Genomic DNA, 18,047 nt, shown 5'->3' with positions numbered 1-18,047 from the left:
CTATGATTCAATCTTACAATATCATTGAAATGGTCATTTAGAGATATTTTATTATTTTTCATCGTTACATAATATCACACATCAATAATTTGAAGGATACAGACACACACACACACACACACACACACATATATATATATATATATATATATATATATAGATACTATTATAAAAAATTACGTTAAGGGATAAAAGAAGATCTTTTTATTTTAAGAGAAGACAAAATGATTAAAAAAATAAAATGATAGCGATACAATCACTACAACATAAGGTGCGTATAGCTAATAAATATACAAATTTTCATGACTAAACACTTCAGCCCTATTTTTTATTTCGAAAAAGATACGAATATACTCCTAAACTTTAATAAATGGTGCAGATATATTCTTCGTCATATTTTAGGTACTACCCTTACCGTTAATGAAAAGGTACATATATACCCCTGAATTTTGATAAACAGTACAAATACATCCTCCGTCATACTTTAGGTATAAATATACACTTGTCGTTAATGAAAAGGTACATATATACCTCTGAATTTTAATAAATGGTACAAATATTTACCTTCTGGCATACTTTAGGTACAAATATTTAATGAAAATGTACATATATACCCTTCTCATAAACGACAGGACACGTGTTACAATCCTGTTCATTTTTTTGTTAAAATTTATTTATCCCAATCCCACCCCAAAATAATTCTAATTTAACCACAACTCAAAATAAAACTACTATAAAATGTATGTTAAGGGATAAAATAAGATCTTTTTATTGTAAGCATAGACAAAATAAGAAAAAAATATAAGATAACGATACGATCACTACAACATAAGGTGTATATAGTTACAGAACACTTCGTAACTAACTATGAAAATTTTCATGACTAACTAAAGGCAGCTACAGAGCGTACATGATTGGTGGCTAAAAACTAGTAATTATAATTATAGCCACGATTTTTTGTGTCGTAATAGTGATGGTACAATTTCTTGTCAGGAAAAATACACTTCTAGCAAGTGATTTTATTCTTTTGTCATAACGAATAATACTAGTAGCAATATTTATATCATAGCCACAACATATTGTATTGCAACAAAAACATTAATTTAGATGAAAAACTTCGCTTAAATTCAGATTCACACACTACAAAGTCTGTTATGTGTTTTTGGTGTTCGAACAATTTTTCTTTTTTTCAGAAATTCAAATTCAAAATTTTTAATTAAAAACAAAAAAAAAAACCATAAAATCATTCCAGCACAACTCACGTCAACTTAACAAACATCATGATTTGATACAGTGAGTGGGGCATTGTCCTCTCCCATGCTTTAAGTTTTTACAAATTTTGTAATTATTAGAAGAGAAATTAATGACTATAAAAGTGACATTTGTACCAATTCCACTAAAAAAAAAAAACTAGTGCAAATTGAGGCCACCACCAATATAATTTGGCTTTTTTCACTTACCAACAATATGTTGTTGTTGGAATCAAAATAACATGACATCATGATGATGATAAATTAGAATTTTCCTTGTGGATGATGACGTGGACTGTTTAAGTGGTGTTTTTTGTCTACGTGACATATTTGGTGTCATTTTAAAAGATATTTTTGAGTTAAAAATTTAACGAAGAAGTATTTTTGAGTAAAAAAACTAACGAAGTATATTATTACTTTATTTCAAATAGTTGACAAATATTTTTGACCCTTTTTTCGTTTTGAAGTATGCCATTTTGAGGCTTCTAGAGAAAGTGGAGCATATATTTATATTATATTAGCCAAAGTAAGAATAAAGTGAAGATTTGTAACGTGGACTTTCTTTGGCTCACATTATTGTGAGGTCCATTCCTATCAATATGCTTATTCCTATTTGGATATTGTGGTGGAAAATACATTTATCAATTTTGAAAGCCATGAATTTGTTGCTATAAAAATGAGGCATCTTATTTTAGTTTCTACACACCAATTTTCAGTCTTGTTGTATTTGTTTTTTAGAGGGTATTTTGTAAGAGAGTTGTGTTGGAAAATACTTGTATGAATTCGAAGTACGTGATCTTGTGAGATTATTCTGTTGGGAGTTTTGAAATCTCTAATTTTGTACTTTTGTTCTTTTGCACTTTCTTTTGTATTCTTTGGTGTTAGAAAATTTGCACCTTCTGTCTTGGTTGTGGACGTAGGTAATGTTTTCTTATATTCGTGCCTCCTTTATTTTAAATTCGCTCCTCTTTCGTGATTGTGGACGTAGGTCATGTTGACTGGAAGATCACGTTAAATTCGTGTCTCCTTTATTTTAAATCTGTGCCTCGTTCTTGGTTGTGGACGTAGGTCATGTTGTCTGAACCACGTTGAATTCATGCCTCCTTTATTTTAAATCTGCGCCTCTTTCTTAGTTTTGGACGTAGGTCATAAGTTCGTGCCTCCTTTATTTTCTCAGCTTATCACAACTATCGTCTTTGTTACTGTCTTTAATTGATTACTTTATCATCCTAACACCATGGATAAACTTTTTTCCACTATACTCCTACTCATTCTTCTCCTAATTTCAATCTTTATCCATGGAACAAACTGCCATGAATTCTCAAGAAAGTTATCCAAGAAAACAATGGGACTAAAAAGACAGAAACTTAGTCACCTCCACTTCTACTTCCATGACCAAGTGAGTGGCAAAAACCCTACAGCCATTAAAATATGCAACACATCAGTTACAGGATTTGGACTTTTGGCTATGATAGATGACACTTTAACCATTGGACCAGAACCAAATTCCAAATTAGTTGGAAGAGCACAAGGGGTTTATGCACAATCTTCATTGAATGATGATAGTTTGTTGATGGTTTTTAACTTTGCTTTTGTTGAAGGTAAGTATAATGGAAGTAGTTTAAGTGTATTGGGAAGAAATTCGGTGATGTTGCCACTTAGGGAGATGCCAGTTATTGGTGGAAGTGGGGTTTTTAGGTTTGCTTATGGTTATGCTCAGGCAAAGACTTATAGTTATAATGTCAAGACTGGTGATGCTGTTTCTGAGTATGATGTTTATGTCTTTCATTATTGAGTTACTTTAAGTTAACACTATGTATGGATGGTTGTTACGTACTGTGTTGTGTTGTATTGTATCGTACTGTAATGTGTTGGTGTCTTTCAATATTATTGAGTTACTTTAGTTTAAGACTCTGTATGGATGGTTGTTACGTATTGTATTGTGTTGTGTTGTGTTGTATCGTACTGTAATGTGTTAGTGTCTTCCATTGTTGAGTTACTTTAATTTAAGACTTTCTATGGATGGTTTTTATGTACAGTGTTGTGTTGTATTTTATCGTACTGTAATGTATTACTGTCTTTCAATATTATTGAGTTACTTTAGTTTAGCACTATGTATGGATGGTTGTTACGTACTGTGTTGTGTTGTATTGTATTGTACTGTAATGTGTTAGTGTCTTTCAATATTATTGAGTTACTTTAGTTTAGCACTATGCATGGATGGTTGTTGCGTACTGTACTGTGTTGTGTTGTGTTGTGTTGTATTGTATCGTACTGTAATGTGTTAGTGTCTTCCATTGTTGAGTTACTTTAATTTAATTCGTATTCTATCGCACTGTAATGTGTTTGTGTCTTACGTTATTGAGTTACTTTAATTTAATACTCTGTATGGAACTACGGATGTTGTTACGTATTGTATTTGTTAGAGTTTGTGACTCGAATTTTGTTGATCCGGCCTTGAAAAGTTTGCGGTGCGACTCATGTTTGTGATTTTTCATGGGATCTGTGGTGGTAGCTGAGGGATCGGGCAGATATGATTTATTTGTACACACGTGTTATATAAGTGTGTTTAGTGGGTCGTTTTGGACGTTTTAAATGTGTCATTCTCCTAATTGTATTATCTATCCATTATAGTGAAATTTCGCTGGCTCTGCCCGTGGTTTTTCCCCGTAAGGATTTCTACGTAAATCTGTGTGTTCATCTTGTTTTTCCTTTTGCTTATCATATCGTTTATTGCTGTCCGTTCTTATACAGTATTGTATCATATCGTAATGTGTTAATTATCACTATGTTGGATGGTTGTTACGTATTGTATTGTATAGGGGTATTTACTTCCTTGGTTTCGCAATTGGTGTTTGGTACCTACCCATATTAGAGCCCGACTAAATTTGAAGTCGCACCGAAAAGTCTCACATTGGAGAAAAAGCGCAATCTGAAGTCGCACCGGAAAGTCTCACATTGGGGAAAAGCGCTCTACAAGGTGACTCCGTACCTAGAGAGACTCGAACACGAAATCTCTGATTAAGGATGAAGGAGTACTTACCGACCACTCTACTACAACCCGTGTCAATTAAATTGAGATAAACAAACCTACTTAAATTTTACCACACCCTCCACACACCTAGAGCCGTAAATATGGGTCAGGCCAGTTGGACCGACCCGATCCGGCCTGTAATTTGATGGATTTGGGCTTCATTTTTTGCAGTCCATTTAAGAGCAGAGCTTTTTATCTCGGCCCAGATAAGCCCGTAGGATTTGAGCAATGTGGGTTGGGCTAGCCCGTGGGCCGGCCCATAAGTCAAATACATGCAACTATTTAGACTCCTTATTTGTATTTTTATTTGGTTCGAAGGATATCATGTCAAAAGTTATTTAATTTCTCTATTAGGAGTATTTTTTGGGGTGTTGGAGACTTGATTAACAAGTAACACTATGTAATATTGTCTCGTAATATTTATGTCTATTAACATTCTAAAATTAAATTATAAAATATTATTTTTTAAAAAGTAGGTTGACCCGTGAGGCCTGCAGCCCACAGAGTAATGGTGTGGGCTTGATGTTTTTTAGCCCATCATTTTGATGAGTTAGCCCCGCCTGGGCCGTCAAACTCAAAGCTCGTGTGGGCTAGCCCAGATGGGCTGGACCGACCCTTATTGACAGCTCTCCGCACACCTACCAACATCTTTAAAGAATCCGAACAATATATAAAAATTCATCAAATAATAGGAAACACTTGCAATAAGAACCAATAAAGTATTTTTCATATAATCACTATAGTTGCATTAAAAAAAATAATAACAATATTATTATTCTCAATTATACAAAATAAGAAATAATTAATTTCATGAATCTTCATGAAGAACATGAGCATTTTCATTCATCCTACGTCTTGCAAATATGTTCTTCACATTGACACAAGAACATACATGTCTAAGACAAGCAGGCAACAACTTTGGACCACAAAAGTTTGTACAATCTGAAGCATCCTTACATGGTTTACTTTCTACTTGCAACATTAAATCTGCAATATTATTATTAGAAAAAAAAAAAAAAAAACATAAGTAGGGGTAAGTACTATACGAGCTCGTAAATAAAGTGCAGAACGAGCGCCGTCAAAGAAACAGATCTAGTGACCTCATGTTACATAAGTAGGGGTAAGTACTATACGAGCTCGTAAATAAAGTACAGAACGAGCGCAGTCAAAGAAACATATCTAGTGACCTCATGTTACATAAGTAGGGGCAATAAGTAGTATACGAGCTCATACGTAGTAAAGTACAGAACGAGCCTTGTCAAAGAAGCAGATCAATCTAGTAACCTCGTCTTACGTAAGTAGGGGTAAGTGCTATACGACCTCATAAGTAAAGTACAGAACGAGTATTATCAATGAAGCAGATCGATCTAGTGACTTCATCTTACGTAAGTAGGGTTAAGTACTATACGAGCTCATAAGTAAATTACAGAACGAGTCTTGTCAAAGTAGTAGATCTAGTGACCTCATCTTACGTAAGTAGGGGTAAATACTATAAGAGCTCATAAGTAAAGTACAGAACGAGCCTTGTCAAGAAAACAGATCGATCTGATGACCTCATCTTATGTAAGTAGGGGTAAGTACTATACGAGCTCATAAGTAAAGTACATAACGAGTGTTGTCAAGGAAGCAGATCGATCTAGTGACCTCATCTTATGTAAGTAGGGGGTAAGTACTATACGAGCTCATAAGTAAAGTACAGAACGAGCCTTGTTAAGAAAGCAGATCGATCTGATGACCTCATCTTACGTATGTAGGGGTAAGTACTATACGATCTCATAAGTAAAGTACAGAACGAGCCTTGTCAAGGAAGCAGATCGATCTAGTGACCTCATATTACTTGCTTCTTAGTGGCGGACTCAAGATTTATGGGTCGTGGGTGTCCGGGAGGTCCGAACACACATATTAACGCCGAAAGCTTTAAAGTTCCGCCTGAAAACTAAAGCATTCATCCATCATCTTGATTTATTGGGTGCTTTTATACCTGGTCTGCGTCGGGTTTAACAAGTGCCGAAGCCGACAACCAAAAATTAGCCTTAGATTTGCCCCTGTTGCTTCTGACGAAGCTTCTAGCTCTAAATAATAATTTTGTAATTTTACTATTATAACTAATAAAATTCAACAATCATACATAAAATTAATCATGTATGTGTTAGTATTTAAAAAAAGAAAAGAAAATAAAAGAAGATGAATTAGAGTAAGAATTCATACCAGATGAAATAAGAAATAAAGCTAGAACAAAAATCATTTTTGAAAATTGTCTCTCCATTTTTATTTCTTGATAATTCTACATGTTATTATCAAGAATATATAGTGGCAAAAATTGGATGTGGATTAATAGAATTTGGTAAGTGAAATATTAATTTGGTAAGAAAAAATATTTTTCAATGTCTTATGGAATGTGGTTTAATTTTTTTTTATTAATGACCATATTTGATTTAATATGTACTTGTCATATTTTATTTTATAAAAGTCAATTTAATTTGACTAAACTTGCTAAATTGAAGTAGGTTAATTTAATAATTTAAATTTAAAATTTAGACATTTAAAAACTATACGAAAAATGTTATAAGTTGCAATCCTTCTAAACTGGGAGAGTACAATATTAACCATATATTTAGATATAATAATTATTATTAATTAATATTTTCTTAATAGACGTGTAAAAGAGAAACATGGCAGATGATTTGAGATGGGAAGAATATTTTTTATTTTGGAAAATCATGATAAAATTAATTATTTATTTCCACCTTTACACTTGCTAAATCAATATGGTGAAAAAAACATTAAATTAAGATCAAATTAGTATATGCCATATTAATTTTTCAATGTTTTATGGAATATGGTTTCATTTGTTTTTATTAAGTGACCATAATTGATTTAATATGTATCTAGGTCCTAATTTGGTAAAATAATAATACACTTGTGTAATACTTTTGAAATGTTTGTTTGTTGGCATATACTATTAATCATGTGTTTAGATATAATATTTATTATAATTAATATTATTTTAATAGACGTGTAAAAGAGAAACATAACAAATAATTTGAAAAAGCGGGAATATTTTCATTATTGAGATCAAATTGACTTGTATGAGCAAATTGACTCAACTTGGCATGCCACGTCCCTCAACATGTGGCATGATTTCGTTGGCTTCAGGACTTAAACCAAATAATACGTGGATTAAGTCCAATAAAAATAAAATATCTACATCTTTTTCGAGGCCATGTGACCAGGAGATCATGAATCGTGGAAACAACCTCTAGTAGAAATGCAAGGTAAGACTGCATATAGTAGACCTTTGTGGTTCGTCCCTTAGTTGAACCCTGCATATAGTGGGAGCATTAGTCCGGTCTTTTTGTGGTTCGTCCCTTACTTGAACCCCGCGCATAGCAGGAGCATTAGTTCGATCTTTTTGTGGTTCATCCCTTGCTTGAACCCCGAGCATAGCATTAGTCCTGTCTTTTTGTGGTTTGCCCCTTGCTTGAACCCCGAGCATAGCAGGAGCATTAGTCCGGTCTTTTTGTGGTTCGCCCCTTACTTGAACCCCCCACATAGCAGAAGCATTAGTCCAGTCTTTTTGTGGTTCATCCCTTAGTTGAACCCCGCGCATAGCGGGAACATAAGTCCGTTCTTTTTGTGGTTTGTCCCTTAGTTGAACCCCGCGCATAGCAGGAGTATTATTCCGGTCTTTTTGTGGTTCGTCCCTTACTTGAACCCCATGCATAGCGGAAGCATTAGTCAGGTCTTTTTGTGGTTCGCCCCTTACTTGAACCCCGCGCATAGCAGGAGCATTATTCCGGTCTTTTTGTTGTTCGTCCCTTACTTGAACCCAACACTTAGCGGAAGCATTAGTCCAGTCTTTTTGTGGTTCGTCCCTTACTTCAACCCCGCGCATAGCGGGAGCATTAGTCCAGTCTTTTGTGGTTCGTCCCTTAGTTGAACCCCGCGCATAGCGGGAGCATTAGTGCACCGAGCTACTATTTTTTCCCTCTTTTTGAAGCCAAGTTCTTGCTTCATTTCATTTACTACACATTCTTTTTATACAGCAACAATAAGATGGTTTCTATAACTCAAAAGTTTAAACAAATATGTTGAAAATCCTAATTGTACATATAAAGCACCTCTAACAATTTTGTATACTTGTATATATTCATATGATATATTTGCTCCTTTTAAGTTACTCCTATGTTACTCGAACTCTTCAAAGATGTCGACGGAGGCGTGTCGGATCCTCCGAAAGTAGTGTATTTTTGAAGGATCCGACATGAGTGCGGCAACATTTTTGGAGATTCCGAGCAACTTAGACTGTTACTCTTCATCTACTGAGAAATCAGGTTCTGCAGGCTTTTGTAGTGAGCTAACTCCATCTGAACTTGTGTGTTTGTGATGACCTCTTCTACTTGTTGCCAATCTTGCTGCAAATCCTGGTCCAGGTGATGCTGCATTTTTATCCGACTGTCCGTTTAGTGGCTCAGTTTCATCGATTAGATTCTCTAGCGCTCTAAGCTCGGCTGCATTCTTTCGCTTTTTATGTCTACGCCATGCTGCTTGAATGAAACATGCAGCCCACGTACGCCACTGGTGCGAGTAGAACCTGAATTTGTGTCGTAGTTGTTTGCTATGTAGCCTCCGAAATTGTGCTGCAACAAACTTTAAGTCTTCTGCTACTAGCGCGAAGGACTCTACTTCAGATACCGCTTTTACTGTCCTAGTGGACGATGGTAGAATCACACCTGGACGTGGGTCGAGTGCCCATGTTAACAGCTCCTCACCGCAGAAGTCGCCTGGACCAATACGACAGGAGTTGAAGAAACCAGTACGGCCACCATTCGTGGTGTAAGAATCAAGATTCCCTCGAATTATGAAGAGCATTTCGTTGACAGGATCACCCTCGCGTACAAGACAAGTGCCTTGTGTGCATAATGCGGGTTTAAGCCTCTCACATATCGCATCCAACATCCTTTCATCCATTTGATCGAACAAAGGAACCTATCGTATTTCAACGACAGTTTAGTGAGGCGCGTATAGTACTAACGTCTGCATATCATACAACAAGATGAAACAACTATAGAACTCACCCTTCGAACTAAATCATAGCACAAATGCCGCTTGATATCTCTACGGAGATCTAAAGGAAGTCCTTTCATAAGAGCTTCCTCGTCAACGCCTCTTGTAGCCACCCATTTGTATTGATCATACTTCCGTACAGACTGCCTTAGTTCTTGCGGCAACTGTCTGTGATGCATCCATTGTTCTGTATCCGTTCTCCTGATTCTCCATTCCTCTAATCTTACCGTTGTTGATTGGAGATACGTCTGTCAATAAAGTGCGTTAGCCATGTAGTCAAATGCGACAGTGTTGTGGACGACAAGCCTAAAATGAAGAAAGGATACACGAGCGGACTTACCTGCATATTTCCAATCAGCAACGCAAACAGAACTAGGCCGAGAGTTGCTATTATGATGGCAAAACCAATTTCTCCGATGTAAGTGCTTGTCGTGAGATTTTGCCCTAGAGAACTACGTATCAAACAACATAAACGACCATCAGCTATCCATCGGTACAACAAGTATTTAACGAAGACTTAATGTTTGAAGCGTCCTCACCTTAGGTTCTTCAAACCCCACCACAGGCAGTAGAAGTATTTGTTGAAAAACGAAGCAGTTGTAACACTAGCTGTCACGGCATCGCTGTAAATGCCAAAAGGGTAATCGCTAGCATTGGGATCGCATTGTTTTGTAATATTGCTGGACCGGAACCAGGCACTTCTTAGCGGTTCCTTAACCCTCCGGCAATCAAAATATCCAAAATCACAAGATCGTTCCTCAAAACTGCAGGCGTGTCTCCAGCAAGCTTCTTGCCTCTCGATTGACAGTAGGTACCAGCAAGCTCCTCCGACCTATATACGAAAAACTACTATTAGTTTATTACTACTTGTAATTGGAAGTGGATTCGGAGAGCAAGCTAGCTCGGAAACTACTTACGTGGCTGGCTAACATGTAAAGCATCAAGTTGTAAGCAGCTCCAGCCCATGCTGTTTCAGTAACAACACCAGTAGTCTTAACTATTTGTGATGACAGCGGAAATATCAGATAAAATCGAGGGAGATACTGGAAAATGATGATGAATCTAAGGACATTCTTTGTATTCGCCATCGTTGAGCCACTTAAATTAGGGATAATCCCCCAAATCAACACCTGCAACAGTACATGAACATCGATGAATTCATTAGCATTTTCAACTTTACTCGAGTAAGGATTGTAGTTGGCTGAATATCTACTTGACAAACCTGCGGCAAAGGCAGAGCAGCAATGAGATCAATCCAGAAACCTTTTTTATAGTATCGTTGAGCTATCTTCGAAGAATCAATAACGAGCTCTCCTCTCCCAAATACTCGAGAAGATGGAGCAACGTAAGCAGTTCTAAACCGAATATATATCTGAATCATATAAAACACATCAGCTATCGATCTAATAACTGTAAGCGCGATTTCAAGATTAGTTCCTATATCTATGCAGACTTCATCTTGGACCACCGGCAAGTAAAAGAATAGAGGGTCGACGAATAAACCAATTAAACAAGCTACTAAGAGAATCTTGTTCCATCTACGAACTGTAGGTCCACGAGGATCGAGTATCTTTCTCTTCACTCTTTCATAATCTTCTGAGAATACCCGCGATAACACTTTAGCCTTCAAGGATTTTCCGGTTCTGTCAGGCTCCTTTTCACTCATTCTACTACCTGGCGGCTCAGGTAATCGCGATCCATCAATCTTGTACTTCACTTTAATCACATTATCTCCATTCATCGTTGCATACTTTGTCGATTCAAGATCATCTTGGAATCTGAAATACATACATAACCTTACAACATAATCTATGACAATGTCAACGAGACAACAACAACAAACCCAGTTTATTCCCACATAGTGGGGTCGGAGGAGAGTAAAATGTATGCAGTTCATACCACTACCTCCGGAGAAGTAGAAAGGTTGTTTCCGATAGACTCCCGACTCAAGACAAAGAAAATGTCAACAAGAATACATACTAACATAACATAACGGAACAAGTCAAAATGGACTAACCTTACCGATCTTGAATTACCATAGGCCATTGAAACACCGTCCCAACAATAGCACTTTCAGTCGACTAACCTCACACAAGCAACGCCAACACAACTCGTAACAACTTCAATCATAAGTTTTCGATCTGTGATACATAAAAGCGAAAGCCTGTGACTATCACGGACGAATTAACAACCCGAAAATGACTCAAGATGAATTATAAGCCAAACAAATGACAGAAACAGAACTAGCTGTTCTTTTTTCCTTTCAATAGAAATCATGTGAAGAACTGCAAAAAGTTGAATACATACACAACTTACACATAAAGTAGATAAAAGACTATACAATTAATACTCCTAAGTTTTATAAGTCTAAACTATAGACTAAAAAAATTCAAGTCAATCTTGTGACTAAGTCTTCAAATCTCATTTTCCACATAACTTTGATTTCTCAGTACTCCATTGGTGGAAGAATCAAGTCAACAACTAGAGCCAGCCTTAAATGCACTAAATTTTTAATATAATAAACAATAACCAAAGAATGCATCAGCCCTTTAGAGCATATATTATAACAAAACAAATTAAAAAAAAATAGTCTTACATTCTACAGTGAACAGAAAAATTCATGTTGAACACAGCAAGAAAGAAAAACAAAACGTAGTAAAATGTCAAAATCCAGAAACAGTGAGAAATATTGATGGATAACAAATTCTACTAGTACCCTTCTGACAAAAGGGTCACTCGAACAATAAGCACCCTCCACCTCCATCTCCAACCCCTGAATTTGTGGGGTCGAGTCACTCGACGTTCAACTTGAGGTTGTGGGGTCGAGTCGCTCGACCTTCAACTTGAGGTTGTGGGGTCGAGTCACTCCACCTCTAACCTGGGATTGTGGGGTCAACCTCCATATCCAAACATGAGGTTGTGGATTCGAGGCACTCCACTTCCAACCTAAGATTGTGGGGTCCAACTCCACCTCCAAACCTCTATATCCAAACTTGAGGTCGCGGATTCCAGTCACTCCACTTCCAACCTAAGTTTGTGGGGTCCAACTCCACCTCCAAACCTGAGGTTTTGGGTTCGAGTCTCTCCATACCTTCAATATGGGGTTGTGGGCTCGAGTCACCGAGGAGCAAAAAGGGTACTAACCATCATCTTTGAGGAACAAAAATGCAGGATCAATACCAAGCTCAAACAAAAAAACAAATCAAATCTTTTACTCCATTTTCTTTCCAATATGGATTGGTTAGTTCGAGTCATCGAGGGAGCAAAAAATTACTATTACCCGTTGATAAGTGTGAGGGAGAAAAGGCAACTAACCATCATCATTGAGGAACAACAAAATGCGACATCAATACAAAACTCAAAAAAGATCAAATTTTTATAATCTTTTCAAGTGTTTTTTTTTTTTTTTTTTTTTTTTGCTTTGATGATATATATTTGTTACTATATGATTCTTGATAAATTTCAGAGAAAAAATAAATCAGAAAGACCAACATACTAAGTAAAATCCATAAAAGGAAAGACCCAAACTTTTCTTATAAAGGAAAATAAAGGAACACATCGAAATTAAGGAAATGAAGAAAATAACAGTCTGATACACTAAAACTCCAACTATACACAGAGTTCACCGAATGATCGAACTACAAGAATTTATTATATGTAAATTTACGAAAAACTGAAATGATGAAAAAAAAGAAAACATTCAGTCCGGTGCACTAAAACTCTCTGCGCATGGCGGAGTTCGCGAAAGGATGGAACTACAAGAATTTATTATAAAGAGACATATCGATGCATTAAAGTTCCCGATATATGTAGGATCCGCAGAAGACCGAACTAAACTGAAATGATGAGAAAGAAAAAAGATAACTCCGTACACTAAAACTTCCACTGATTCGCGAACGAATCGAACCACATGAATTTATTATACGTAGTCTTACCAAAAACTGAAATGATGATAAATAGAGAATATTATTTCCCTTTATCCTTTGCTATTTGCAGCAACCTCAGTTGCAGAAATTTGGGAGAGAAGGACTTTCAGTTACAAATAATGGGAATATATATATATTACTTCCACCATTTAAATTTACATGACACTTTCTTTTTAATGTGTTTCAAAAGTTACCTTATTATAGCACTTAATGAAAATGATTTATCGTCAGAAAAAATGGTAGGTTGGTGCACTAACGCCACTATGAAAGGTCGGACGATAACGGTCTACGCAATCTTATTTTGTAGTTGTGCTAGAGATTGTTTCAATGGCTCGAACTTCGTGATCTCCTGATCATATTAGAGCAACTTTGTCAGTTACTCTACAACTTTCCTCGAAAGACAGTATTTTATGTTAGATTTTTAGTGTAAGTGTAGTACAGTATCCGCAAGAAAAAGACAAGACTATAATTGTGTGAAATGAATACTATATATATATCCAGCTATTTAGGCTAGAATAAAGTACACAACTGGCTTAAGTGTGGATTTTTAATTTTATTAAAGTATATTATTATTGCAGTATTATTTATTTATTTGGATTTTCTAAAAATCCAAATGAGTTGACTAACTGAAAAACTGGATAGTGTCACGTGGCACTGTAAACATATGGTGCTCGTTAACATTTCTTTAATAAATTTTTTTTTTTTTAATTTTTTGGTTGGATATATTACAGAGACTATCGGGAAAACTGGTAAAGTTGTTGTCGTGTTATCAAGTCATAGGGTTAAATCGTGAAAATAACCTTTTGCGGAAATATAAGAGCTATCATTTATCTATTACGATAACATACGTAGTGCAATCGTAAAAATGAAGTATTGAAAAGGGTAGAATGTACGCACTTTTTCTACCTTTACATTATGAAGTTCGATAGGCTTTCAACTCAAGTAAAATATCTCAAAGTAATTTGAAAAAGAGAATACGAAAATAAAAGTCATAACAACAACAAAATAAATCACTATGAAAAGCACGGTTTACCAAATGGTGTCCGGTATTACCTGCATTGGAACCCAACTAATTCGGATTCACGCCGGGTAGAGCCCGTTCGGGAGTAGCACTCCCAGCATTGAAACCCAACTAATTAATTCGGATTCGTGCCGGGTAGAGCCCATTCGGGGGTAGCGCTCCTTACCAAGAATTTTTTTATACCCAAGACTCGAACCCAAAACATCTGGTTACCTCATCCACTGCACCACATCATTTGGTGGTCAGTAAATAGCAGTAGCAACAAAGAAACATATGCTTTTATGTCTTTTTTGCATTGGAACCCAACTAATTCGGATTCGCACCGGGTAGAGCCCATTCGGGTGTAGCGCTCCCTATCAAGGATTTTTTCATATCCAGGACTCGAACCTGAGACCTCTGTTTAAGGGAGAAACAGCCTCATTCACTGCACTACATCATTTGGTGGTCAGTAAATAGCAGTAGCAACAAAGAAACATATGCTTTTTATGTCTTTTTTTTTTTTTTTTTTTGATGACTCGAACTCGATGAAGAGATCTTATTCATCTTATTACGACTTTTGGTGGTGTGTTCGGTTATAGCGATTGGATCATAGGGTATTCCTCGATCGCTAAAATATATAAGAAATCATCAAATATTATTTATTGTTGTGAACATTATTTATCGGTGCGATTTGACTTGTAGGGTGTATTTGATATGGAGAAAAATATTTTTCAAAAAAAAAACATCACATGATCCAACACTCATGCAAACTTTAAAACTATATCAAATTGACTAATTATTATTTAGTAAATGTTTAGTAATTTTATTTTTCTCCTCATTAGTTAGTTTTGACCTTTCCTGGAATCGTACGGACTATTAGGGTTTGTACTTTGTATAACTCTGTTTTATTTTTTTATTTTTTTATTTTTTATTTTTTCGTAGTTTGGACAGTATGTTCCTTAATTAGCAACAAATGGAATATAACCCCCCACTATTTGTGGTTAGTCAATTAATTTAAATATTTTTTAGCCCAAATTGGATTAAGAAAGAAGGATTTAAAATTGTTTATCTAAGTGTATAGTTGAATTATGATCAAATTTGCTACCACGTACACATTTCAACTTCACGGGGTCCTATTACCCCCCACCCGAACTAAATTTTAGCATATTTTTGTCATCATTTTCAGGTGACGTGACACCTTTTGTCAATCTTTCTAGCTGACGTGACACCTTTGACATGGACTCCACTTTATGTAATAAAGGTGTCACGTCAGCACAAAAGGGTGATAAAAATATGCTAAAATTGAGTTCAGGAGGGTGATAGGATCCCTGTGAATTTGGAATGTAGCGTAGCAACTTTGGCTGTAGTTCAGAAGGGTACTAGATGCTTATCTCGATTAGTAAATATCATGATTTGAGATCAAGTTAACTGAAAGATAGAAATTTTCTTTGGACATGGAATTTGATGCCCAAAAACTTTCAAATATGTGATATGTATATATATTTTTTTGATCTTTTATTGTGTAAAATAATGTTTATTGTCGAGATAATACCTACAAAAATATTTGAACTTTGATCGGATTTTCAGTTGAGCATACTGAACTTTGCGGGGGTCCTATTACCCCTAGACTTTTTTTTTCGTATTTTAATGGCATATATCTACCTACTTGGACACGTGTAAATATGAGGTTGGTGCATGTATTACACGCGCCAATACACTTGTAAAACGAGATTGGCGTGTGTATTACACGCGCCAGCCGTCGACACTGGGTATAGAGTTTAAATTCACTCTAAAAGGTCTAGGGGGTAATAGGATCCCCGCAAAGTTCAGTATCCTCAACTGAAAATCCGGTCAAAGTTCAGATATTTTTGTAAGTATTATCCCCTCACGTTCCGAACTTAGGCATGTATTGTCCGGTTTGACCTAATAAGTCTCAAGAATTTGCCTCTTTTGTTAAGCCATCATTAAGCCCAAAAGTGTCTGTATCATCTGAACTTGTGGTCACGTCTTATAAAATTCTTTATTTTTTCTTTAATTTCAATATGGATTCGTCTAACGTGTCATGTCCAATCCTTTTTCAGAAGCTTGTCAGTATTTCGACTCGCCCTCATTGACCCAATCTCTGCTATGGGACTCATAAGTGTGCGGTGCGTTCTGATATCATATTTGTCATGATTCACGCCTTGGCTCAACAAGCCTCACAGATTTATTCTTCGGACTATGCTATTATTGAACCTAAAAACACATGTATTATGTAAACTTATGCCACGTCATATAAAGATTTTCACTTTTTTTTTATCATATTCTGATATGAAACTCGCTCAAGATATTATATGCACCCTTTATTATGGCCGCCACATTTATAATATGTTTTATTTTAAAATATATCCACATAATTCTCCAAAATTGTTATTAAATGAATAATCCTAGATGCAAAAGAAATCTTTAATTGAAGAGTGTTAAAGAAAACAATAAAGAAGGAACTAATTGATCACTGTAAAAGAAGAAAATATTCTTCATTAATTTTTTCTACTTTATTATGATTCTTTAACCACATTGTATTATTAGAAAGAAAAAAAAAAATATAAGTACAACCATAGGAAGAATAATATGTTCCCCACAAATTGAATTAATGTTTACATTAATCACCTTTATGCTTGAAAATTTGACTAATTAGTGCTAACAATAATTGCATGAATAGTAAAACTTCTAGAAGAATGAGAACTCCACACATATCATACAATTTACGGTATCGGGAGAATTCAATAATTTTGATTATTTAATTTTTAAGAATTTATTTAATATATATAAATTATAAATAAATTTAAAAGTCAATAACTTCAATAAACTAGAATTCTGAATACATAAAGTTTAAATTATAAATCCGCTGATTTTGCACCCTACCCAAACTTTTTAGGAAAAAAGTTTGAAATATACCTAAACTTTGGCTAAATTTGTTGTAAAATGCCTCAACTTTACGGGGGTGCTATGATCCCCCTCGATTATTTATTACCATATTTTTATGGCATATATTTGCTCAGCTAGACCACTACGTGAATACACGCGCACTGGCGCGTAAGGGTCTGAAGTAGTCCAACTGGACAAATATCTACCACAGAAATACGATAATAAATAGCCGATGGGGTCATAGGACCCCAGTAAAGTTGAAACGTGTTACGGCAAATTTCGTTGAGGTATATTTATGACTCTTTTACCAGCTTTTTTATTTTATTTTATTTTAAGCACAAATTAAAATTTAAAAGATGAATATAATTTATTTATTTTTATAAAAGGAAAAGCATGTATATTGTATCCAACTGGATAGTTTGACAATAAGGCTAAAGGTACTTCAATCATTGTTATAATTTTATTAATTTAATTTGGATTAGGTCACAAATTTCAAAGGGGTGTTTAGGTAAGATTGAAGTTTGTTAGGCTAGCTAAGAATTGGAATTGAATTATGACCATGACTTTTGGAAAATTCACATGTGTTCTTTTTTAATTCATAATTTCTAATCTGACGTTGGATATTCATATTGAAATTTAATTAAATTAAAATTCACGTTAGAAAGTTCAACATCAGAAATAAAATACTTTCTAATAAAAATGATTTTGTAGGAAAAATCATACTATTTTTACATGGTCAAAAATATTTTTTATGTATATATAACAGATGTTGAACCTCCTTCGACTAGTCCGTATGTTTACTTCTGACCCCTCAATGAAAATCCTGATTGCGCCACTGCTCATATATATATAAATGTTAAAAT

General features: G+C 35.2%; 2 protein-coding genes across 6 annotated transcripts; one reads left to right on the top strand and one right to left on the bottom strand.

Annotated features, from left to right (window-relative positions):
* Positions 1-1,798: 1,798 nt before the first annotated feature.
* On the top strand, positions 1,799-3,335 carry LOC107848450 (dirigent protein 21). The gene has a single exon (XM_016693220.2). The coding sequence runs from the start codon at positions 2,488-2,490 to the stop codon at positions 3,043-3,045; it is 558 nt and encodes a 185-aa protein (XP_016548706.1). The 5' UTR covers positions 1,799-2,487; the 3' UTR covers positions 3,046-3,335.
* A 4,940-nt stretch (positions 3,336-8,275) lies between these two features.
* LOC107848339 (protein CNGC15b) lies at positions 8,276-13,441 on the bottom strand. Of its 5 annotated transcripts, none has more exons than XM_016693082.2 (8): positions 13,287-13,441; positions 11,369-11,492; positions 10,574-11,129; positions 10,269-10,481; positions 9,891-10,183; positions 9,692-9,803; positions 9,363-9,599; positions 8,276-9,273 (listed from the first exon to the last, which is right to left on the bottom strand). In XM_016693082.2, exons 2-8 carry the CDS (start codon positions 11,395-11,397, stop codon positions 8,593-8,595), a joined length of 2,121 nt encoding a protein of 706 aa, XP_016548568.2. In that variant the 5' UTR covers positions 11,398-11,492; positions 13,287-13,441; the 3' UTR covers positions 8,276-8,592. The 5 variants fall into 5 exon arrangements, with proteins under 5 accessions (XP_016548568.2, XP_016548569.2, XP_047255930.1 ...); XM_016693083.2 differs by lacking the exon at positions 13,287-13,441 and adding an exon at positions 12,667-12,854; XM_047399974.1 differs by lacking the exon at positions 13,287-13,441 and adding an exon at positions 12,068-12,604.
* Between the last annotated feature and the right edge of the window lie 4,606 nt (positions 13,442-18,047).

Source organism: Capsicum annuum, chromosome 11, assembly GCF_002878395.1.
Source record: "Capsicum annuum cultivar UCD-10X-F1 chromosome 11, UCD10Xv1.1, whole genome shotgun sequence".
Lineage (NCBI taxonomy): Eukaryota > Viridiplantae > Streptophyta > Magnoliopsida > Solanales > Solanaceae > Capsicum > Capsicum annuum.
Note: the sequence above shows the minus strand (reverse complement) of the source record. Positions and strands in the feature narration are given on the sequence as shown.